Genomic DNA, 24,985 nt, shown 5'->3' with positions numbered 1-24,985 from the left:
TCCCACTATAAAGCATTCAGGAATTGTATGAGAACATTCCAAGAAGAATAAAAGTTGTTCAGGAGGAAAAGGTAGGCCCCACCCCTTATTAGGTCCTTTATATTAATATATTGTTACTGGCTTCTATTATTTGTCCCTGTATATTTTTATTCCCTGAGCAGACAATGGAAATTCAATATATGCAATATTTTTATTAATAAATTAAATATTGATTAAATATATGAACATATCATTTAAGTAATTTCCTCATATACTACCACAAATACACTTGTGCACTATTATTGTTATTATTATTATGGTAGTATGTAATTTTGCCAACATTTTTTGCTTGCCACTAATATATTTCATGACTCATGCTTCAAATTTAAATTCCCTTTATTAATAGCATGCTATAAATATATTTTGAGACCCATATGTACACATGCTATAACAAAATAAAAATATAAATCCATTAGCCTACTAAATCTTAAAATTTATCATTTTAAGCAAAAGTGTTCACATGCATGTTGCCTTATTGCTTATATGACCTGTTGATGAGGCTGTCAGTACAGGCTCAGTTTTTAATATCATAATCTCACTTTTCACATTGCATAGCTTGTATTGATACCTGAGAGAGCCTCTAGTTATTTGATTACTCTTTGAAAATGACAGAAATACAATAAATTAGACAGAATGCAGTATTTTCTGGTTATTTTATGGCAAGTCTTCAGGCTTCAAGTGGTATCTGCCTGATGTTTACTATCTGCCAATTTAATAGAATGTAAGTGTAACTGGTTTTAAAAATTACACTGCAATAATTCAATGTCTATCTATATGCTGGTTCAAGAGAAACAGTGTAGTGAATTTTCATATTAGTACAGATTTAAATGCAGAGAAGAAAGTAAGTTCCTGTACTCAGGATTATTTGTGACAAATCAAAAGCAAAAATAATAAATATGTGATTCTGTAAATGGCTTGAGACTTCCTCATACCTATCCTTTATGTAGTTTAGCAATAGACTCTGTTGTTTTATTTATATATAATTATGTAAAAAAAATAAAATAAAAAAACAACAATGACTCAGAAATGTCAGATTTCCTAATACAATATAATGCAGAAATATTTCAGCTAAACTTACAGGCAGATTACTATTATTGGTTCATTGTAAATACTGTCATCTAGGGCTTGCTATTCCACAAATCTGTTGGAAGTGTCTTCAACAGTTGACTTCTAGATTTATGGTAGTGGCCTACAAAGACTGGGCATGCAACACTAGGAGATAAGTGAAACAAATCAATCACTCAAAATGGCCTGGAGTTGGTGCAGCTGATGTCTACCTTCGAGAAGTAGCCTGCAAGCACACAGATAAAAAAATGAAATTTTCAACTTGGGGTGAAAGTTACAAGCATCACTGGACACTATGGGACAGTATCACAATGAATAGTTACAAAATATCGATAATCCTACCAATGGCTGGCCCATTCCATAGTTTATATGAGCATACAAGAGCATGGCAATGTCACTGTGGCCAGCATCTAGGGCTATGGACAATGCAGTGCTGTCATCCTGCCAGACACACAGATACATACATTAAAGACTGTGACAAGGATTTCTGATAATAAAGTTTCTTTATTATGTTCCCTGAAAGTATATAGACTGCTTACATTGTCACTCAGAGTGGCATTACAGCCCGGCTGAGCCAATAGAACACGGACAATATCGACATGGCCATGCTCACTGGCGCACATGAGTGCAGTAGAGCCCTCCTCATCCTGAATATTGACCTCTGACCCCGAAGCTAAAAGAACTTTCACCATATCCATACGTCCATGGCTGACCGCCAGCATGAGGGCAGTCTGACCAGCCTATAATATTAGAACAATAGTATACGCACACGCATATCCAGTCAACATTTATACTGTACAGAGACAGACACAACACCTGAATGGCCTTGGCATTAACGTCTCCCTTCCTGAAGAGCCCCTCCACCACGCTCATGTCTTCCTTGGTTTCCACAGCAGCCAAAGCAGCCAACATGATGGGAGTGTATCCAGCTTTATTCTGCTGATTTACATTACATACACCTGCACATCCAGCCATACACACACACACATCCACCTTGCACCAATAACAAGCAAAGACTGCTAATTTAACAAGCAAGCAGCAATATTATTATGAATGCTAATATGGTAAGGAAGCAGCACTTATCCATGTTATGGCAGTTTGCACAACTTCATAACTTGTCTAAACACAAAGGAATATTGAATTGAAGGATAAAGTTTCCTATGTTGCTGCATTTCCACTTGCCTTTGGACTTTTGGGGAAGGTAATAAAACCCTGATTCAGCCTAATGAGCTAATGCTTTTTCCCCCTACATTATCATTTTAGTTTTTCCAGCAACAATAATGTAACAATGCTAAAGCTAGCTTTACTTTCAAGTGGCTTGACAACATATGATGCTAGATTTCCTTTTTTTTTGTTAGATGGACAACAACTTAAGTACCTAGACACTTGTTTAAAAAAATAAAAATTCCTATCCCTAAAATTTCTGAATTTAAAAATTTGTTTACTTGGCCATGAGAAATGTGTACCTGCATCCAGCAGTTTCTGCACCACCCTGAAGTTAGAATGGGACACACTGTAGTGCAGTGCTGTGTTGCCATTCCGGTCAGCCATGTTGGCAACATGAGTCAGAACAGCAGGTGATACATGACGACACATGCTCAGAAAACCTTCAACTGTCTCTGGACATGCTTTCTTTTGACTGGACACACAGAACCAGTCTTGTTGGATCACATTCAGGCAGGAACGCTTTCAGGAAGGGGCATGAAACAATAACACTGATGAGCTTTATATATCCATTGAGGTGGTGTACAGAGGCAACATTACAAAAATTGTGTCAATGTTCAAATACTTACTGACCTGAGTGTATATGGGTTGTGTTTTTGTTGTTAGTGGTGGTGGTGGGTTTTGTTGTTGTTGTTTTTTAACTTAAAACTCAAAATTAAGAAAGTAAATGGTTGATATCTTGAATATTTAATATTCGAGATTCTGCATGATTTCTAGGTCCCTATTTAAATGTAATAATTTTATCACAAATTTGTGATATTGACCATGATAACTTATTTGTACAAAACACAATGTTTCCCCTTCTATCATATTGGGGGAACTCTCCCCTGAAAGTGGAGAGGTGAATGAAAAATTATAGAAAGAAGAAATAAGCTATCTAACTGTCTAATTAGAATTATAAATCAATTAGAACTAAAAATGGTTCATATGTTATTTTAATCTCTAAATCACTACAGTATAACACTTTCATTCATGAAAGTATTTTTATTCAGAAATAATTTCCTGTGTCTGCAACTCAGCACAGACAACTGCTCCAGGTGATAGGCAGGGAGCAGGAACAGCATGTAGAAAGTGCAGAGGTGAGCGAATTACAGATTACAGAATAAAGCAATAAGGTATGAGAGGCTGTGGTGCAGATGGGTGACAAATTAAAACCAAAATGAAGTGTCTTGGTAGTGAGGCCACCATGAGTCTCCAGAATATCTTCAGTGCTCCTTGCCACGTCTGTGGAACTGTATTGGAGGGATGAACTTTCCTCCAAGATATTCCCTCATTTATATGCAACCTTTATTAATCAGGTAATTTAATTGAAATCAAGATTTCTTTCACAAGAGAGACCTGAATACAGCAGATAGACCTCAGATAGGGGTTTCTGAAAAACTTAAGCCCTTTTGAGGACTTGTGCCTGTACTTTGTGCCACCCCCCGAAATCAAAATGGGTTACAGCTTGAAGGTTCCTATGCACTCTAATCAACTCAAAAATGTACAATTTAAATGGGGAAACATGCTTCAGTTACATTGTGTTCACTATAATTTCCAGGGGTGCCAATAATAGTGGCAGGTGTTCTTGCTGAAAAGTATTGCTTGATGAGGGATTTGTTTTTCTCTGAATAAATAATTTCTGAATAAGTTATTTCAATTTAAAGGTTGTATTTTCTTATTTATTCAGTGTAATATGAAGCTACTTCACCAAAAGGTGGATTTTTTTCTAACCCTTTTTTAAAAAGTAATCTTTACAAGGGGTGCCAATAATTGTGGAGGACACTGTATATACAGTAATATATAGAAACAATTGTTTCTGGACACACACAAAACATGCTTCAGTTACATTGTTTTCTTAGAATAAATGTATTTTAATTAAAGGGTAGACTTCTCTCATATTTTGAGTTTGAGATAATGTTCCACAACCTGAGCTAAAGCATTGCATGCCAGTATGTAATTGCAGGATATATGTGACAGCATGGAAATGTGAAACCCAAGAGGAAATTGTTTTTACTTTAAATGCCAGATGGCAAAGAGTGGTTTTACAATTCATAGTCATCTAGAAATGTTCACCACAAACACACCCTACCATAACCGTCTCCACTTTTTCTTGCAAGTGAATTTATTTTCCACTTTTAAAGCTCAAATATATGTATGTAATATGCTTTCCTGTTGTAAACAGTTTCTATCAAGCCACTGTTCTAATCAGACATTTATTCCCGATAGCTAAAGCTTTACTGATCCTTAACCAGCCAGTAACAAGTGCCAAAATCAATAGCTCAAATTTATTCACTGATTTGAAGGGGGAAAAAAATCAGGAAAACTGGAATTTTTTTTCCTGCAATATGGCGCCAGCGTGTCTGTCGGCCTGCTGTCTGCTCCGTGAGCTCTTACCTGTCCGATCGTTGTTTTGTCTGTACCTGCTCCTCTCCCTGCTGCACTGGAAATACTCCACTGCTTTTCGGATTTACGATCGCCAGACACTGCTACATATTAAGGACTCCCTAGAACTTTTCACCGGTGGTAGTCCTGCCGCTCACAATTGGCATCATCATATGTTTGCTCACCTCCCCACAGAGTGCATTTGCCGGCTTCCCTGTTGCACCGTCCATTGCAAGAGGCGTCACAAGCACCGGGGCAAACGCGGAGGTTTTCGGGTGAAGATCAGGAGCCAGGCAAGTTCCACCCTCTCACAACCAGGGCACACGGGGTGGGATGATCTCCTCCTGACCCGGCATTCGTGGGACCGGAATTACTCTTGCCATGTCTCCATTGCTCCACTGACTACCTCAACTCCCGACAGCCCAGTTCAATCGAGGCCACGTTCTATGCTCGACAGCTCTGCTCGATCGAGGCCACGCATCCGCAATGGTGGGGTAAATCCCCGGAACATTCATAAGTTGGAATACTCTTGTTGTCTTCAGGACGTGGCTCATTCTATGGCTAGGATGGCACTAGTCAACAGCAGGTCGGTGGTGAACAAAACTTTTATACTGAATGGCTTTTTCTCCTGTCATGATCTGGACTTACTGTTCCTAACTGACACCTGGATCGCTGCTGGAGTTGGTGAGTCTTCTGCCTTTGGTGAACTGTGCCCTACAAACTGTTCCTTCATTAGCACTCCAAGGCGCATTGGAAGAGGAGGCGGAGTAGCTCTTGTTTACAAAAATGTCTTCAAAATACAGTCGCTTCCTGTAGAGACATTTTCTACTTTTGAACTTCAGTGCATAACAGTGGAATCTAAAACCAACCCGTTGGTGTGTGTATTGATATACAGACCCCCAAAGCCAGATAAGGATTTTATTGCTGAATTCTCAGACTTTCTTTCTTATTATGTGTCAGTGCATGACCGGTTACTAATATTGGGTGATTTTAATATTCATGTTTGCTGCCCAGACAAACCCTTGGTAAGGGAATTCTGTGATGTATTGGACTCTTTTGGCTTCACTCAACACATAGATCAACCCACCCATACACTGGGTCACACCCTTGACCTCATTTTGTCATATGGTTTCACTGTAGATAACATTATTATTGAGGAGGCTACTTTCTCTGACCACACACCTATCCTATTCAACACAATCCTTCCCAATCCTGTGCAGACTGTCAGAGCTCTTGGTCACTACTCTAGACGCATAAACTCACTCACTACAGCTCAGTTCTCAGACTGTTTTCTCAGTAAGGCTGTTGCTACTACTTTGTCTACATCTGCATCTGCCTCATCTTGCCCAGATGAACTGATTGCTTTATTCCATTCCTCCTGCACATCTATTCTCGATTTAGTGGCTCCTCTCAGTTACAGACGACCACATTTCAAATCTCAGGTCAGATTAGATGAAGCTACCCGTTCTCTTAGGCAGGCCTGCCGGAAAGCTGAAAGAAAATGGAGGAAAGGTGGTCTCACTATCTCCTTCGAAATCTTTAAATCTTCACTAAAATCCTTTCAGGCAGCTGCCAAAGCTGCCAGAGCTAAGTATTTCTCTGATATTATTAATCAGCACTCCAACAGACCAAAATTCTGTTTAACACTACAAACTCAATCATAAACCCAGCACTATCACCAGCTCCTATCACCAATACTGATGCTTGTGAGAAATTCTTGGGATTTTTCATTGACAAGAATGAGAATATCAGAGCTCAGTTCCCCCTCCCACCGCCAACCCCCCTTTATGTCTCCCCTGGCCCTATACCTAGTTTCAGTCAATTTCATAATATTCCCCTTGCAGATTTAAAGGACCTAGTCCTACGCATGAAACCAACCTCCTCTCCTGGTGATGCTGTCCCTTCTCATATTATTAAAGAAGCTTTTGATGTAGTTGGTCCCTCCATACAGGTAATTATTAATTCGTGTCTGTCATCTGGTGTTGTTCCTGGGTGTTTTAAGCATGTGGTTGTCCAACCCCTGCTTAAAAAGCATAACCTGGATGGTAAATGCTTGAGTAATTACCGCCCAATCTCTAAGCTCCCTTTCATTTCCAAGGTGCTGGAGAAAGTCGTGCTGTCCCAGCTGCTTCCCTTCCTGTCTGAGCACAACATTCTAGAGCTGTTCCAGTCAGGTTTTAGGGCACTCCACAGTACTGAAACGGCTCTGCTCAAAGTGACTAATGATCTACTGCTCACTCTAGACTCAGGCGAGAATGCAATCTTGGTCCTATTGGACCTTAGTGCGGCCTTTGATACTGTGGACCATGACATCCTCCTCTCTCGTCTTGAGGAGTGGGTAGGCATTAATGGGACAGCACTGCATTGGTTCAGATCCTATTTAAAACACAGAACCTTCTCTGTATTTCTCGGTCATTTCTCCTCTTCCTCAGCCCCAGTCTCTTATGGGGTCCCGCAGGGCTCTATTTTGGGTCCAGTACTCTTCTGTTTGTATATGCTCCCCCTAGGTAACATTATTAGAAAGTATGATATCTCCTTTCACTTCTATGCAGACGATACACAACTGTACTTCCCCTTTAAATCTAGGGATTCCATACAGCCATTATTGGATTGTCTTGAGGACCTTAAGTGCTGGATGACCAACAACTTCCTCCAGCTAAATAACGACAAAACTGAGGTTATCATTTTTGGTCCTCCCAACTCTAGATCCTCAGCGGCTGACAAGCTTGCTCATCTCTCTCCATATGTTAAGTCATATGCTAAAAACCTAGGTCTCACTCTTGATTCAGAACTCTGCTTTAAAAAGCATATTAGTACTGTTATTAAGAATAGCTTCTTCCAGCTGAGAATTATCTCCCGTCTCAAACCTTCTTTATCCTTTGAAGACCTAGAAAAAGTCATCCATGCCTTCATTACATCCCGGCTAGATTACTGCAATTCCCTCTATCTTAGTCTCCCCCAGTCTCAATTAATGTGTTCACAGTTGGTGCAAAATGCAGCTGCTAGACTGCTGACAGGTACCAAGAAGAGAGAGCACATTACCCCTGTCCTGGCTTCTTTACACTGGCTCCCCATTAGTTTTAGGATCCAATTTAAAGTCCTACTAATAGTCTACAAGGCGCTGCATGGTCAAGCCCCCACTTACATCTCAGATCTTCTGAAACCACCCCCTGCACCTAGGTCCCTCAGATCTGCTGATAAAGGTCTCCTCCATGTGGCCCGGACGCACCTCAAACAAAAAGGTGATAGGGCATTTGCAGTAGCGGCTCCAAGTCTGTGGAACTGTTTGCCCCCAGACATTAGATTCGCTCCCTCTATTTCGTCTTTTAAATCCAGGCTCAAAACTCACCTCTACTCACTGGCTTTTGCAACCTCTTAGCTGCCCATTCCCTAGTTCTTTTTGTAGTGGGTGTTATTCAATGTTGTTGTTCATTTGTTGTTTGTGTAATTCTGGCCTCTTTGTCTATCTGTCAATCTCTGTGTTTGTAATGTGTACTTTTGTTGCAGCTATTAATGCATCTTTTCTTTTGTGTTGATTTCTTAGCTACCCTATGTACAGCACTTTGGTCAGTGAAAACTATTTTAAATCTGCTTTATAAATTAAACTTACTTACTTACTTACTTACTTACTTACTTACTTACTTACTTACTTACTTACTTACTTACTTACAAACAAACAAACAAACAACCCCTTGGTATCCATCTTTTCTTGGTTTTTTCTTGAAACCCATTTTCATCTAAGTTTGAAATTATCCTACCACTAAAATAATACTTGCCTCTCAGTTGCAATGCTGAGAATCTTGGCATGCAGTGGAGTCTAGATTACTTTGAATATTTAATGAAAGTTAATGAGTAGTTCACAGAACCCTATAACTGACCAACTATCGAAGCAAATTTATGTGTACAGGGGATAGCTTGAGATTTTTTTTTATGGCAGTATACAAGCCACATGCACTTCTGTGCATCATTCCTTGGCTTTTGATGTTTTCATTTGTAAGGCATGAAAAACTGCACACTGAATTTTTTTAAAATACATTATTCAGGATGTGCCTTGATCAGCAGGTCCAAAGTGCAAAGAATTCACATTTCACAGACTGCAAAAGTATTTCACAAGTATTTTATGATGAACCACTTTCTCTTCCACAGATGAAAGCCCAAGCAGGGAAGAAAATCAAAACCAAACTGCTTACTGTAATAGATATTAACATAACCACACATTTTCCACATATCCGCAAATATTTCTCTTCCTTACTTATGGGGACTCACCAGTTCTCTGTTGGATAAACCCTTGGTGTCATTTAGGTGGGCTTTTAATTTGTGACAGGCAGAAATCACTTTGTCACTCATGTCATATCTACAAAATACAAAACAATTCTTACTTAGTGGTAATATTGAAGCATAATACAAAATTTAAAATCAACAAAGCATGTTCAAGGAGGAAACTGTGTGTATGGAAACGTTTCATTTTTAACCAACCCTTCTCTTCTCTCCATTTTAGAAGATTTTGTGCTGATCCTGGGACCCTCCTCTATCTGCTTCATTCTCTTCTTCTTCTGCTCCTCAGAATCAGTCCATTCAGAGAAGGAATCTTCAGTAATGGATAGACACTCGAACCTACAACCAAGACATTAAGGGCTAAATCAGTGTAGCTCTGTGCTTCATTCCTGAATATCTAGCTATCATCAGGCCAACATAATCAACAGAGAAAAAATCTAAAGGAAGCACTGAAAATTGAGTTCACAGGATGAAAGCTGTGGTTCAAGAGACTTCATGGAAGTATTAATGAGCTGTGATTAGAAAACAAAGTACAAATGATAATTTAAGCCATAGCAATACCATATATTTCACAAAAAAGGGAAATTCTCACTTGAGGCTCTATGATCAAAAATAAATGTGTCAACTGGCTGAAGAAAATTGCAATATTATTAACTCAGCACATGCTACCTATTTATAGGCACAATTCTAATCTCTGTCCAAACAGCAATAAAGGAAATCTTTTCAACCTTAATTTTGTTCAATATTTGGAGAGGTGGGCGGCACGGTGGTGTAGTGGTTAGCGCTGTCGCCTCACAGCAAGAAGGTCCTGGGTTCGAGCCCCGGGGCCGGCGAGGGCCTTTCTGTGTGGAGTTTGCATGTTCTCCCCGTGTCCGCGTGGGTTTCCTCCGGGTGCTCCGGTTTCCCCCACAGTCCAAAGACATGCAGGTTAGGTTAACTGGCGACTCTAAATTGACCGTAGGTGTGAATGTGAGTGTGAATGGTTGTCTGTGTCTATGTGTCGGCCCTGTGATGACCTGGCGACTTGTCCAGGGTGTACCCCGCCTTTCGCCCGTAGTCAGCTGGGATAGGCTCCAGCTTGCCTGCGACCCTGTAGAAGGATAAAGCGGCTAGAGATAATGAGATGAGATGAGATGAGATTTGGAGAGGTGTTGTAAGAGCCAATTCATCCTCACCCTGGAGAAAGAGACTTGAGCGTCTTCCTGCTTTCTGCACATCTCTGAGACATGTCCTTTCTTGTGATAATGGATCTGATGGTGCTATCATCTTGGAGACAAAAAAGAGAACAAAGAAAACCCTTATCACAAATTCAAGTTTTAGCTACAACTGGCTATCAAGTGCAGTTTTGTTGCAGACTTGCTCCCTAAAACCTATGGAGCACTTGCATGTGACGTCACAGCCGATCCAGATTGTGACAGACGCCATCTTGTTGGTCAAACGCCATATTCCGCCTTCTACTTCTGCTTTTACTTCTACCTTTTCTTCTGGAAAACCCTACTATATACAATTCTACTACAACGGCTGCGGCTACAAGCTCTCCCTACCTGTGCACGTTTTTTATGTTTTTTGTGTGTATTTTTGCGTGTTGTTCGTCTGTACCGGACTTCAATATCCACTACAACCGTATGGACTTACTGGACATTGGTTTCCAGCAGAAAATGACGGTTTGTAGCCATTTCCATCGTATGCACAACATTCCGGACGAGATAGCGAGACCAGCGGGGTCTCCGTGGATTGTTATTGGAGGCAAAGCGAAGGAGGCGGCGCCGGGAGCGGAAGCAAAACCGAGGCTGCAGAGCCGGCCTGTTGACTAAGCTCAGAAAACAGCCACTCAAACCTCCACTGCTAAGCTTCTACCTCTCCAACGCCAGATCCATGTAAACAACACGGACAATTTGGAATTACAGCTGGAATTACCTTATTCTATTCTATAATCGGCTGGTCAGTGCTATACTCATTACTTAAGTGACTTACCCATCCAATGAGGATTCTTGTTTACAAGATGCCACATCTGAGTCGCTGACAAATCCTGAATTTCTGTAAAGATAACTGTCCAGAGATTTATAGGCACGCAGTGCTTCACCACTGAACAGCGAGGGAAAGTTAATGAGGTAATTATACACGTCTGGGTATTCCGCTGGCAGTTCAAAATCCAGTCGTGAAAACTCCGTCCGGTAAGCCATAAGGGTCACTAATCTGTAGATCGTTTATTTTAGACATATATCTAGTTATCTGTTCATTAGAAAAATGAGCCGTGTAGTCCGTCGGTTGAAATTGATCCATTCTGTACACGAGTGCAGCAGTATTCAGCAGTGTTTTTGACCGACAAGATGGCGGTTGTGTACTTTCCGGTCACGTGACTGCAAGATCTCTATAAGCAGGATAAACTGATCATTTTTGACATGACAGCCTCAATATTACAGATTTTAAATGTCCATGCACTGGAAAATATGAGCCCTTTTGTTGTTGTTGTTGTTGTTTTGTACCTGCTGTTGAATGGTGCAGAAAATGGTTCAGGAAATTTTTAGCATTAGCCATAGTGTACCTTTTAATTATGAAGCGATACTCTCAAATACTCTTGAATAATGCACATCCTTATGACTACCAATTACAGCATTCTCTATTAATAAGGTCTCTATACTGATTATCTGTTAAACAAATTCAAAGTAAAACAACAAAATGTTTCAATCTAAACATTTAAAAGAAACACTTAAAAGAAGCATTTTAAGGCAATTATAGTGAATGGACTCATCACTGTCTGGTTTACCAAGGTAACACTCCCAAGACTGTAGTAGCACCTGTTTAAGGCCTTTTTAAAATAATGATGGTTTTATACTTGCGTGTTCCTTCTTTTCTCTTCACCTTGCACACAGCAGCCACACTCAGAATAGACAGTATTTATGTTCTGTGTGTGCCACAGTGGACTGGACTATGGGGCATGAAAGTTTTCCAAACCACAATGCTACCTAAAATATTCTAAGTGTAGGGCTCATCTAGCCAAAAGGCAAACCATAGAGAGCTATTTCTATCTCCTGTCTGCATTCCACTCTTTAGAAGGGAAATCACGGAGTCTTTCTCTCTTCTAACAAATATTGGAAAGTTATACATGAAGTAGATGGATGCAAAAGCATGCTTACCACTGAAATGTCCCATTAAATTCTTTGATTTAAGCTGCATGCACTCACTGGCTTTTGAAGAAGAGTCATGCCAAGAAACTGAGAATATCAGAAAGAATGTTTATATGATATTGCACATAAAACAATGAAAACCTACACATATGCACAAAAACCAAAATTATAGTAATATCATAGAAGCTTTTCAGAAACTGTCTGTAGGTGCAGTCTTCAATTTAAAAACAGTTGAAAAGAAAATGCATTACCTCCATGCTGTGTGTCCAGGAGGTGGTTGGGCTGAACAGCAATATCATCCCTTGGTTTAAAATGGCTGCTAGTTAGCAAACTTTGTTGCTCTTTTAGCAATTTCTGCATTCGGTCTATGTAATGATCCAGTCCAGGCTCTGTCTGTGCATATAAATGTGGCTGTAGTAAGTGTACAGGCATCCACATGTGCCCATCCACATCCCGTATCCTCCCATCACCCACCTCGACCCCTATACTCCGGGTCTTTTGAGGATCTGGTAAGCGGGAAGGACCACATGCCATGTTCCGTGTCCGGAGCCCAACCAAGAAATTCTCATTAATGTTAGTCAGTCCAACACCAGTATCACAAGTCATCACTTTGGGGGTGCCAGGAGTGACTGTTCCTTCCTTCAGGTAAACAGGAGTCCCCACTGCAATGGAGCGCATTTTTCTAGCCACTTGTTGATCAATAACTTTCCCATCACCAACTGCAAGTGTTCGAGTGATGGTGCGGACAGTGTTGGTATGTCTTTCCTGCATAAGCATGTTTGTTGGAATGGTGCTTGCTTCAGAGATGTGAAGTGGTGAAGTGCTAGTGCAGTGAGAGACTGTATGGACAGCAGTGTTGGTGCATTGGGACATGGTTTGTGGAGTCATTATTACACCAACGTCTATACCTCTGACAGGTTCAGTGACAATACCTTGGGAAACAAGAGGCTTGACCATGTTGACATTTATATCTATGGTGCAATCACCACAGCCTACTGTTCTAGTGGATGTCTTCTTTTTTTCCAGAGTCTCTATCAACTCTAAGGTCATAATACCAACATGACAAACACTCACAGATGTCCCAACACTTTGACTGCAAGTTGGAACATATTGTGTTCCTACACATTGATCCCTATTTTCCACTTTCTTCTGTATCGCCCACATTTCCATGGGTGTGTCCAGGCCAGAGGCCACATCACTTGTCTCCGGCTGGCAGGTTACTCCTACAGTGTTAAGAGTTTGCACTGCCCCTTCCCCAACAGCAGCATGTACAAGTTGAACATGATTTCCAATTCCAATTGTCTTTGTCAGCATTCCTGTCTGAGTTGCAATGCTTTGCATCTCTGGTTGTGTACTATAATTCTTGGCAGCATGGGTATGAGCCCCAGCTTCCTGTAGCTCACTCTTCAGTCTGCACAATTCTGCTTTAAGCAATGCCTCTTTAAGATCTACCTCCAGTGTTTGCACCTTGTCCCTCAAAACTTGAATAGTTTGTTGTTGTATCACAAGCTCCAGTTCAGTGTCTGACACCACACCCAGCATAGCTTCAGTAACACCAACTTCTACTGACTGTACATTGAGTTTGGTTTCTTGAGCAACATCCCTACTTCTTGAATGCACAAACTCTTCACCCATATTCTCATTATCATTGACCGTCATCTGCATTTCAGCATTTAGCTGCTTAGACTGGTCAAGATCAGACAAGGCATTTTCCCAACTGTTGAGCTTTTTAGCAGACTCCCTCTGGCCCACATCATCTTTTTCTGGTTTGGAATACTTCACAGTACTTCCTGTGCTATATGCTCTTTTCCTGGATAGACCTTGCAAATCTGGATCGAGATTGCAACCTACATTTTGATTCTCTAGTTTTTTTACCAATGCACTAAGCTGTTTCTTTTCTTCCTTCAAGACAGAGATCTTGACTTGCAGCACAGGTATAATCTTTACTTGTTCCTCCATCTGTTTCAGCCTTTCTAGAGCCACTACCATTTGATCCCTGACCAACTGAAGGTCCAGTGGACGAACAGTAGTCACTGGAGCGGGCCTGCCAGAGCTCTTGGGGCTGGTTCTCAAAGAGTTGCTCCCTGAGGAAGCCTGATCAGGAACTGTTAGCTTAGACCCTTTATGATTTTCCTGGGACTGACTGTGGTTAAGAGCACTCCAGCTGGTATGTGATGTCAGAATACCACTTGAGCTTAGGCCAGCAAAAGCAGCTAGCCTACGCCGTGGGTATATCTCTGGTGTCATTGTCTGAGAAGAACTCTTCTCTTGTTCTAAATGCTTTTGTGTCTCAATCAAGGTCTTTTCCACTAAAGGATTTGGTTTAGAAGTAGTGGATTGCCGTGTAACTAGGGGAGGCTTCCCATCTGAGCTATTCTGGCAAACATGTGGGGTTTCATAATGCTCGGAAGCTTCAGAGGTGGATTTAGATGAAGAATGTGAGGGAGGAAGTGGAGGTTTTCTTCTGTTAACAGAAGAAGAGGAGGAGGAAGAGGAGATGATAGAGGAATTCTTAGTTGCATTGCTGCTCACAGATGACAGTGACCCAGACGAGGCCCAGTGGGAAGAATCAATCCCACTCTGAGGTTCAGAGACTGGTTTGGCCCTGGGCCGTCTGTTAAAACCCAACCGCCGAATGATGTCACTTTCTTTGACGTCGTCCACGTATTTAAAATCTATTTCAAGGTTATAAGTGTAAGGTGTACCAAGGCAAATGGAACAATTGCGGGAGGTTTCAGCACTAGTTTCATCAGTACAACACCATCTGTACAACAGTGGAAAAGAAAAGCGGTCATTTGATTGTCATGAGTTTACAAATACACAGTTGCCTATTAATATTGTTATATAGCTTAATATTTTTAGACTAGTTCAATTTACAGCCTTCATCTCTACTGGTCACTTTCAGAGCAGGAAAGCACCCTTCTTGCAAAGTGAATTCCATACCCAGTACATATTTTCTCTCTATAAACCACATTATCATTCTTATTGATCAAGAAATGTTCACATACACTCACTGTCCATTTTAATAGGAACACTTGTACACCTGCTCTTTTATGCAGTTTTCCAATCAGTTTTCCAATCAGTTATCCAATCGTGTGGCATCAGCACATTGCATAAAAATCATGCAGATGCAAAAGCTTCAGGTCATGCAGGTCAAGAGCTTCAGGTAATGTTCACATAAAACATCAGGATGGGGGAAAGTGTGATCTCTGTGACCTGAACCATGGCATGGTTGTTGGTGCCAGATGGGCTAGTTTGAGTATTTCAGAAATTGCTGATCTTCTGGGATTTTCACACACAACAGTCTCCACAGTTTAGAAGAAGAAGAAGCCTTTATTTGTCACATGCACACTCAAGCACAGTGAAATTCATCCTCTACATACTACAGCACCCAGGGAGCAGTTAGGGGTTAGGTACCTTGCTCAAGGGCACCCCATGTTAACCTAACCTAACTGCATGTCTTTGAACTGTGGGGGAAACTGGGGCACCCGGAGGAAACCCATGCAGATATGGGGAGAACATGCAAACTCCACACAGAAAGGACCCCCATCAGCCACTGGGCTCGAACCCAGAACCTTCTCGCTGGGAGGTGACAGTGCTAACCACTACACCACCACACTATTTAAGCAGAATGGTGCGAAAAACAACAACAAATAAACATCCTGTGTGCAAAGGGTCTGCAGGCTGAAGCACCTTGTTGATGAGAGAAATCAGAGGAGAATGACCAGACTGGTCTGAGCTGATTAAGTCTCATCTCATCTCATTATCTCTAGCCGCTTTATCCTTCTACAGGGCCGCAGGCAAGCTGGAGCCTATCCCAGCTGACTACGGGCGAAAGGCGGGGTACACCCTGGACAAGTCGCCAGGTCATCACAGGGCTGACACATAGACACAGACAACCATTCACACTCACATTCACACCTACGGTCAATTTAGAGTCACCAGTTAACCTAACCTGCATGTCTTTGGACTGTGGGGGAAACCGGAGCACCCGGAGGAAACCCACGCGGACACGGGGAGAACATGCAAACTCCACACAGAAAGGCCCTCGCCGGACCCGGGGCTCGAACCCAGGACCTTCTTGCTGTGAGGCGACAGCGCTAACCACTACACCACCGTGCCGCCCCCTGATTAAGTCTCTACTAATTAAAATAATCATCTTTGCATCCATGTTGAGCAGAAAAACATCTCAGAATGCACAACAGAAAACCACATCAGAAAACCACTCCGGTCCAGCCAAGAACGAGAATCTGAGGCTATCCTGGGCACAGATATAGCCAAACTGTACACGTGGAAACTGGTGTTCATATTAAAGTGGATACTGAGTGTACATTGAGTTGTCAGTCAATTAGGTATATAATAACTCAGTATACATATATAATATAGCAAGTTTTAAATCATTTAAATAATTAACAGATTGCATATAAAGAAAATTCCTGAGTCATTCTGTGAGCAAACATGGTGTAAAGGTGTAAAGAACATACAGTGCCTTCAGAATGTCTTCACCCCCTAGTGGTTATTTCTTTTTTTTCTGTATTGCAAAATCAAATTTACATATAGTAAAATTTCTTTCTTTCTACTCATTTGGAAGTGACTGTCTATAGAAATGGAATTAAATAAATTATTTAATGTCTCAGAATTATATTTTTAAAAATCTAGAAAATACTTAATTGACAAGTATTCATCCCCACACCCCCTTTCGTTTAACAGTCTAAAGTAGGATTAGTATTTTTTTTTGAGCACTCACACTAAACATGTTAAACAAGATATGCCTGTGCTAATTTCAAAGCTACCTGTGTCCAATTGTATGGTTACATAAGAAAGATCAGATTAGTCCTCTCATGAGGACCAAGAAACTGCCCATGAAGCTTCTATATGACATTGTTAGGAGGAAAAAAGCTGAAGAAAGTAAAAAATGGTTCAGTAAAGGTCTGAACCTTTCTAGGAGCACTGTCAACTTCATTATAAGAAAGTGAAAAAGATATGGCACAACCCAGACACTTCCAAGTTCAGGCCATCTGTATGGGCAGGAAGGGCAATTGTCAGAATAATGTCCAAGAGGACAGCTACAACACTGATGGCATTATAGAGCTCACTGGCTGAAATAGGAGAACCTGTATAGACATCAACATCACCAGCAGTGTTGTGCATGAACATGCTAAATGAGTGCCGTTCACTGAATGTGCTCATATTTTGATCAATGGTGAACTGAACAAATCAGATTGCAACCAATGAACATGAATGTGAGCATTATTCACTCCAGTGAGAACCAGAAGTAGGGATAACAGGCAAAAATTTTACTTTCAGATTATGATATGAAATGTGATGTGATATATTATGATGTCTCGGGATCATGCCTTGGAAAATTATTACAGGACTATCCCAATTTTCTCATGTGTCCCTTATCTTGACCAGTGTTGTCGTACAGCAATACTCTCCAGTGCGCTGGTCATGACATTACTCATTTCCTTATATCAATAAAGCAGAGTCCAATACCTTACTAATGGTAGGTGAAATTGATATTTTAATTGCTGATGAGAAATTTCAGTTTGGATTCAGAGCAGCTCATTAACAAAAATTTGGAAAAAATTTATGTAAACTAAGTTAGTTCATTTTTGGGACTATGACCTATGAATATGAACTATTTCATTTTAATTTGTGTGAACTGAACTTTGAGTTAGCTCTTGTTAAGCGTGAACTTGCACAACACTGATCACCAGCTCTTTATAGATCCAGCCTCAATGAGAGAGTGGCCACTTCTAAGAAAGGCTAATGGCATGCCTGGAGTTTGCTAGAAGGCATGTGACAAAATTTGAGAGCTTTTGGGAAAAGATTTTGAGTCATTCGGTCTAAAAGCAAAGTGTTATGTTTGCTGTAGACCACAGCCCAACACCCAGGTAACACTATTCCTATCACCAAGGATGATGGTGGAAGCACCATCCTCTGGGTTTATTTTTCAGCAGAAGGAACTGGTAATCATGATATCAATCAAACAAAATTTACATTCTAAACAGGACAATGACCCAAAGCACAGGGCAAAAACTACAAAGGTGAAAGATTTGCGTTTTGAATGGCTAATTCAAATCTGAGGCATAAATCCAATTGAAAATCTGTGGCATGACCTGAAAAGTATTGTCTAATAATGTTTTCTATCTAATTTGAGAGAGTTGGGAAAACCAGCTTTGAGGAATGTGAGAAAATGCAAAAATCAAAATGTGCAAAGCTCACAGAGACATGTCCGAGACAACTCAAAACTGTAATTGCTGCAAAAGAACAATGCACTTTTGTCTCTGGTGGGTGAATACTTATCAATGTTGTTTTAAATAATTCTGAGGGCATCTAAAAATTATGCAATTTTATTTCTGGAGTGTATGCAACTTCAAAAGGGGCAGAAAACTTCCATTCTAATATATTTAAAATTTATGTTGCAACAGGAAAAAGAGAAATAATCACAAGAGGGTGAGTACTTTCTGGAGGCAGTGTACATTTTATTTGGCATACAAAGAGAATACCGTAATAGAAAAAGCCAACAAATTTTGATCTGTATAGTTTCTGGTTTCTATGGTCTATATACGTCATTCTGGAGAAAAATATTTTATAAAATTCAGCAACAAATGGGTGTAGAGAACAAACAAACAAATAAATATACAACTGTAGCTGATTTTGTTTAAATAATAAATCAGTTTTTGCTCACCTGTCAGACAGTACAGTCAATTAGTGCATTCCGGAGCTAAATCATTTCCCAGACCAGTGACTGCTCACTGGGTCTCTACTTCACTCTTCTATTCTCTAGGTCCTTATACTCTCCTCCCTCATACAACACTTCTCTCCTCCTCTATCCTCCTATTACACTCCTATCTCTCTTTCAGCAACTCTAAATACATCTAAATAAACAAAAAAGGACAAACTTTCCACAACGTCAAATTTCAACACAGTGAAGCAAAATTTATTTCTGCAGCTTAAAACTTTTTTAACCCTAGTTTATTCTGTATATTGTTGAACAGTGATGGAATATTTGTTTGACTCTGCACTCCAGCACTTTATACACTACCAGTCAAAAGTTTGGGCACACCTAATTATTTTCTATATTGTAGAATGACACTGAAGGCATCAAAACTATGACATAACACATATGGAATTATGTCTTCTTCTTTCGCCTGCTCCTGTTAGGGGTCACCACAGTGGATCTGTTCCACATATTTGATTTGGCATAGGTTTTACACAGGATGTCCATCCTGACACAACCCTCCCTAATCTATCCAGGCTTGGGACCAGCACTAAGTATGCATTGGCTTGTACAACCTCAGTAGCTGGGCATTTTACCTAATCTGTATGTCTTTGAACTATGGAGGAAACTAGAGCACCCAGAGGAAACCCACGCAAACACAGGGTGAACATGCAAACGCCACACAGAAAGGTCCCCGTCAGCCATGAGGTTCAAACCTAGAACCTTCTTTCTGTGAGGCAACAGTGATAACCACTGCACTACTGTGCTGCCACATATGGAATTATGTAATAAGCAAAAAAAAAAAGTAAAGCACAACATTTTATTTTTTTTAGATTCTTCAAAGTAACCACCTTTTGCTTTGATGATAGCTTTGCACACTCTTGGCATTCTCTCAACCAGCTTCATGAGATAGTCACCTGGAATGGTTTTCCAACAGCCTTGAAGAAGTTCCCATATATGTTGAACACTTGTTCACTGTTTTTCTATCACTCTGCAATCCAATTCATCCCAAACTATCTCAATTGGGCTTAGGTTGGCTGATTGTGGAGTCCAGATGATGTGAAGCAGCAGTCCTTCTCTCTCCTTCTTGGTTAAATAACCCTTACATAGTCTGGAGGTGTGTTTTGGGACATAGTCCTGTTGAAAAACAAATGATGGTCCTACTAAATGTAAAAGAGATGGGATGGCATGTCGCTGCAAAATGCTGTGGTAGTGATGCTGGTTAAGTGTGCCTTCAATGTTGAATAAACTGCCAACAACATCACCAGAAAAGCACCTACAACCATCACACCTCCTCCTCCATGCTTCATGGTGGGAACCACGAATGCAGATACCATCCGTTCCCCTTTTCTGCATCTCACAAAGACACTGTGTTGGAACCAAAAATCTCAAATATGGACGCATCAGACCAAAGTACAGATTTCCATTGGTCTAATGTCCATTCCTTGTGTTTCTTGGCCCAAACAATTCTCTTCTTCTTATTGGCTTCCCTCAGTAGTGGTTTCTTTGCAGCAATTGGACAATGAAGGTCTGATTCACACAGTCTCATCTGAACAGTTGATGTGGAGATGTCTGCTACTTGAACTCTGTGAAGCATTCATGTAGGCTCTAATCTGAGGTGCTGTTAATTGGTGATTTCTGAGGCTGGTAACTCGAATGAAATTATCCTCTGCAGCAGAGGTAATTCTTGGTCTTCCTTTCCTGGAACAGGCCCCATAAGTTCAGGTTTCATCAGAGCATTTGATGGTTTTTGCAACTGCATTTGAAGATACGTTCAAAGTTCTTGCAATTTTCTGGATTGACTGACCATCATGTCATGATGGATGTCGTTTCTCTTTACTTAATTGAGCAGTTCTTCACATAATATGGATTACTACAGTTGTGGAATAGGGCTATTTACTGTATTTTTATTATTTACTATTTGATCTCAAATACATTAAGAAGGCAAGAAATTCCACTAATTAACTTTTGAGGAGGCACAGCTGTTCACTGGTGACTACCTCATGAAGCTGGTTAAGATAATGCCAGTAGGGTGCAAAGTATCATCAACGTAAACGTGACTACTGTGATGAATCTAAAATATGAAACATTGTTTAACACCTTTTACCACATAATTTCATATGTTCCATGTGTTATTTCATAGTTTTGATGTCTTCAGTATTGTTCTACAATGTAGAAAATAGTCAAAATACAGGAAAACCTACGCATGAGTAGGCATGTGCAAACTTTTGAATGGTAGCCTACTATATTTTAAATAAGACAATGACTATGATAATAAAGACTGTTAACTTTTATACTGCTATGCATATTTATTCACTTCTTCATGCCTTCACCATTTTGTCTGCAATCTATTGTTGATGCTGCTTTTCGGAACCAATTTCATATGCTGCTATTTATTTCTTACTCTTTTTATGCTTACTTGTTGTTTGAATAGCTGTCTTTAATGTTTTGTGTCTCTTCTCCATTTTATTTACTATATATTTTCTTTCTTTTTCCCCTATACAATGCTGTTGAGTTACAGAGATGCAACAATTTTACTCCTTGTGCTTGCTATACAATGGATGTAACAAATCAATAAAACTTGAATCTTGCATTTGAAGGTATTTCTTTTCATACTGTGTGAAGTCTATTTCATAGGAATCATAGCTCTTTTTATGTATAGTCAACCATTTTGGAATTCTAAAGGTAATTGGACAACTGGCTTTTCAGTCATTTTTCAGTTAGCTGTGTGTCACTGCATCGCTAGCTCATGCCTAGAAAAGAGAAGAAGTGGCTTGAAAATTTATTTTATATTTGACATTTGTATTTGGGGGCAGCACAGTGGTGTAGTGCATTGCTGCCTCACAGCAAGAAGGTTCTGGGTTCGAGCCCAGTGGCTGATAGGGACCTTTCTGTGTGGAGTTTGCATGTTCTCCTCGTGTCTGCATGGGTTTCCTCCAGGGGCTCTGGTTTCCCCCACAGTCCAAAGACATGCAGGTTAGGTTAATTGGTGGCTCTAAATTGACCTGACCGTAGGTGTGAATGGTTGTTTGTCTCTGTGTGTCAGCCCTGCGATGACCTGGCGACTTGTCCAGCATGTACCCCACCTCTCTCCCATAATCAGCTGGGATAGGCTCCAGTTTGCCCACGACCCTGCACAGGATAAGTGGTTATGGATAATGGATTTGTATTTGGATGCTGTCGTCTTGCAACATATGGAACATAGATATATCCATTATAGTAAGCAGCCAATTATGAGTCTTAAAAATAAACATAATTATTAAAATCATCAAAATCATTATTAGTACCAAAAACAAGAACAAGAATGCACACAAGCGCGTCAGAAGATATGCCACAAAAACAAACTAAACTGTCTAAAGAATTTGCTAAATGCATAATGAAAAGCCTGTTCTGACACAAAATGGACAGATGTGGAAAACGTTACTTGCAGCTATATAATAATGACAGTGATGTGCAGAAATGAATGTTCATATACTCTCAGCCAAACTGAAACCAAAATGAGCTAAAAAGTATCCAGTTTCAGACTCCTGCTGGGTCTGCTGTGTTCTGTAGGTATGCAGAATGCCATGCCAATAATGCTCAGGCGTTACTCAAAAAATGAAGCCCACATCATCCAGTCACTGATCAACCTGCAGGAGCAGCAACATCATGATCTCCTTGGCCTACAGAAACAGCAAATGGATATGTACACCAAAATCACAGAAGCTCTCAAGCCTGGCTGGTGTTCTACAGAGAAATTTGGTCTACCAAGCAGTGAAGGGGTGTATTTGGTTGAAAGACAGGCCTGGACTCCTGAGGTGCTGACTTTGGAGAAAGGCCATTCTCCTTCACTCAAAAGGTCCTTGGGTCCTGCATGTGATGGCTGAGGCCTGCCCCTAAGAAGCCAGAGATGGTGGTTGAATGAGTAGTATTGGAGCAATCTGTCACCAGACTTCAAATTGGCATAGCAGAGTAGGTCCATTGGCACCACCCTGCCACACCCAGGACCTACCCTATGGTGTCATTGTGGGTGGAGCAATAAGACACAGCAAGGTCCATAATAATGATCCCTGCAGCTGGAGCAAGTGATTGCATGGCAGATGTCAAGAATGGGATAGCCACTCCATAATTCTGGAAACTTACTGACCATCATTTATTCAGTGATCTGCTGTTGCACTGAAGCTACAACCTACAAGGCTGCATTTGCACTGTTAATTGCATTGTGCAGATGGAGGGTTTGATGTTATGCTATATTATGTATGATGTTATGATATCTCATCTCATTATCTCTAGCCGCTTTATCCTGTTCTACAGGGTCGCAGGCAAGCTGGAGCCTATCCCAGCTGACTACGGGCAAAAGGCGGGGTACACCCTGGACAAGTCGCCAGGTCATCACAGGGCTGACACATGGACACAGACAACCATTCACACTCACGGTCAATTTAGAGTCACCAGTTAACCTAACCTGCATGTCTTTGGGGGAAACCGGAGCACCCGGAGGAAACCCACGCAGGCACGGGGAGAACATGCAAACTCCACACAGAAAGGCCCTCGCCGGCCACGGGGCTCGAACCCAGACCTTTCTTGCTGTGAGGCAACAGCGCTAACCACTACACCACAGTGCCACCCATGTTATGATATGGCGATGTGTAAATCATAATGGAAATTTTGAAAAATTTGAAACTTCAAGCCTGCCAGCTCTGACTGTAAATTACTATTACAGGATTCCCAGGGACTCTGTCAGCAGCTGAAGGACATCATGTTTTAAGAGAATTTTTCTACCCAGACTCATATTTTTTGTTGATGGGTTGTTTTTTTTGTTTGGGTTTTTTTTTTTTTGTTTTTTTGGCATTTTAACCTTGCAGTGTTGAATCATTTCAAAAGCAATGTATATGGTACAAACAGACATTTTACTATTATTTTTTAATGTATTGCCATTCTTCTTTTTATGCTTTTCACCAAGTATGAGAAGTGTGTTAAATTAATTTTCTAACTTGTTTCATTTGTGTAGGTCTCACTAGATACTGAGCCCAGGCACCTACACCTTCATCTCATCTCATTATCTCTAGCCGCTTTATCCTGTTCTACAGGGTCGCAGGCAAGCTGGAGCCTATCCCAGCTGACTACGGGCGAAAGGCGGGGTACACCCTGGACAAGTCGCCAGGTCATCACAGGGCTGACACATAGACACAGACAACCATTCACACTCACATTCACACCTACGGTCAATTTAGAGTCACCAGTTAACCTAACCTGCATGTCTTTGGACTGTGGGGGAAAAAAACGGAGCACCCAAAGGAAACCCACGCGGACAACATGCAAACTCCACACAGAAAGGTCCTCACCGGCCCTGGGGCTCGAACCCGGACCTTCTTGCTGTAAGGCGACAGCGCTAACCACTACACCACCATGCTGCTCTCCTACACTGTCATATCGTCTGTTATTATTAAGTTAATATTCAAGATGTGTTTCAAACACAAATTTAATCATAGAAAAAATGTGTTATAAATAACCTCCACAGTAAACAGTTAACTACAGATAACAGTTAACCAACGACAGCTAATGCATTTCTGATTTATTACATGATATCTACTCCATTGCTGCCTCCTACTGGTAAAACTGGTGACAGCATTACCCGAGAATTTCGAGGTTTAAAGTCATTTAGGCCCTACCATTTTCCACCACCAGCCAGCCCCTATCATATAATAACTACCAACCAGGGAGGGTGAAGGCTAACACATACTTCCTCTGAGATATGTAAACCTTGCCAACCACAACTTTTCAAACCACTGCTCATGCTGCATCAGTGTGCAGTGTAACACACATGGAGGAAAGTATTATCTGCCCTCCTCAAGACAACATGAGGTCACAGAAACCCATGGTTGGCTAGTGTTATTGTGACTGGCAAGAAAGAGATTATACCACCACTCATAACCAGACAGCATGGCCAATTTTGTTCCCTTAATTCCTGGCCACAGATGGTGTATGAGCTTGTCATTTTGTCTAGCATACAAAGGCAGTCGATTTAAAAAAAAAAATGGCACCCTTCATGTGAAAGAATTCAAATTAATATATAAAATGAATAACATGCACTGAGTAATACTTTAAGCATATGGTGGAGATATATAGTTCTTGTTGTTGTTTTTTATCACACCAATTTTCAAAACATAAAACTTTCCCCTAA

General features: G+C 40.7%; 1 protein-coding gene across 1 annotated transcript; it reads right to left on the bottom strand.

The window, feature by feature from the left end:
• Positions 1-1,099: 1,099 nt before the first annotated feature.
• On the bottom strand, positions 1,100-20,159 carry kank1b (KN motif and ankyrin repeat domains 1b). Its single transcript, XM_060912212.1, has 12 exons — positions 20,114-20,159; positions 17,089-17,209; positions 12,347-14,859; positions 12,105-12,182; positions 10,143-10,233; positions 9,169-9,306; positions 8,959-9,046; positions 2,571-2,790; positions 1,921-2,063; positions 1,644-1,844; positions 1,447-1,545; positions 1,100-1,330 (listed from the first exon to the last, which is right to left on the bottom strand). The coding sequence occupies exons 1-12, from the start codon at positions 20,157-20,159 to the stop codon at positions 1,313-1,315; spliced, it is 3,756 nt and encodes a 1,251-aa protein (XP_060768195.1). The 3' UTR covers positions 1,100-1,312.
• Between the last annotated feature and the right edge of the window lie 4,826 nt (positions 20,160-24,985).

Source organism: Neoarius graeffei, chromosome 28 (assembly GCF_027579695.1).
Source record: "Neoarius graeffei isolate fNeoGra1 chromosome 28, fNeoGra1.pri, whole genome shotgun sequence".
NCBI lineage: Eukaryota > Metazoa > Chordata > Actinopteri > Siluriformes > Ariidae > Neoarius > Neoarius graeffei.
Note: the sequence above shows the minus strand (reverse complement) of the source record. Positions and strands in the feature narration are given on the sequence as shown.

What these genes read in the sequence shown, in the direction of transcription:
- kank1b (XM_060912212.1), bottom strand. Translation starts at nt 20,159, where the DNA reads ATGGTATCTGCATTCGTGGTTCCCACCATGAAGCATGGAGGAGGAG. An exon ending in CCTGGACACACAGCATGGAG is followed by an intron (nt 12,183 to 12,346) that starts GTAATGCATTTT and finishes TGATATTCTCAG; the next exon opens with TTTCTTGGCATGACTCTTCT. An exon ending in GCAGAAACTGCTGGATGCAG is followed by an intron (nt 2,064 to 2,570) that starts GTACACATTTCT and finishes CTGGATGTGCAG; the next exon opens with GTGTATGTAATGTAAATCAG.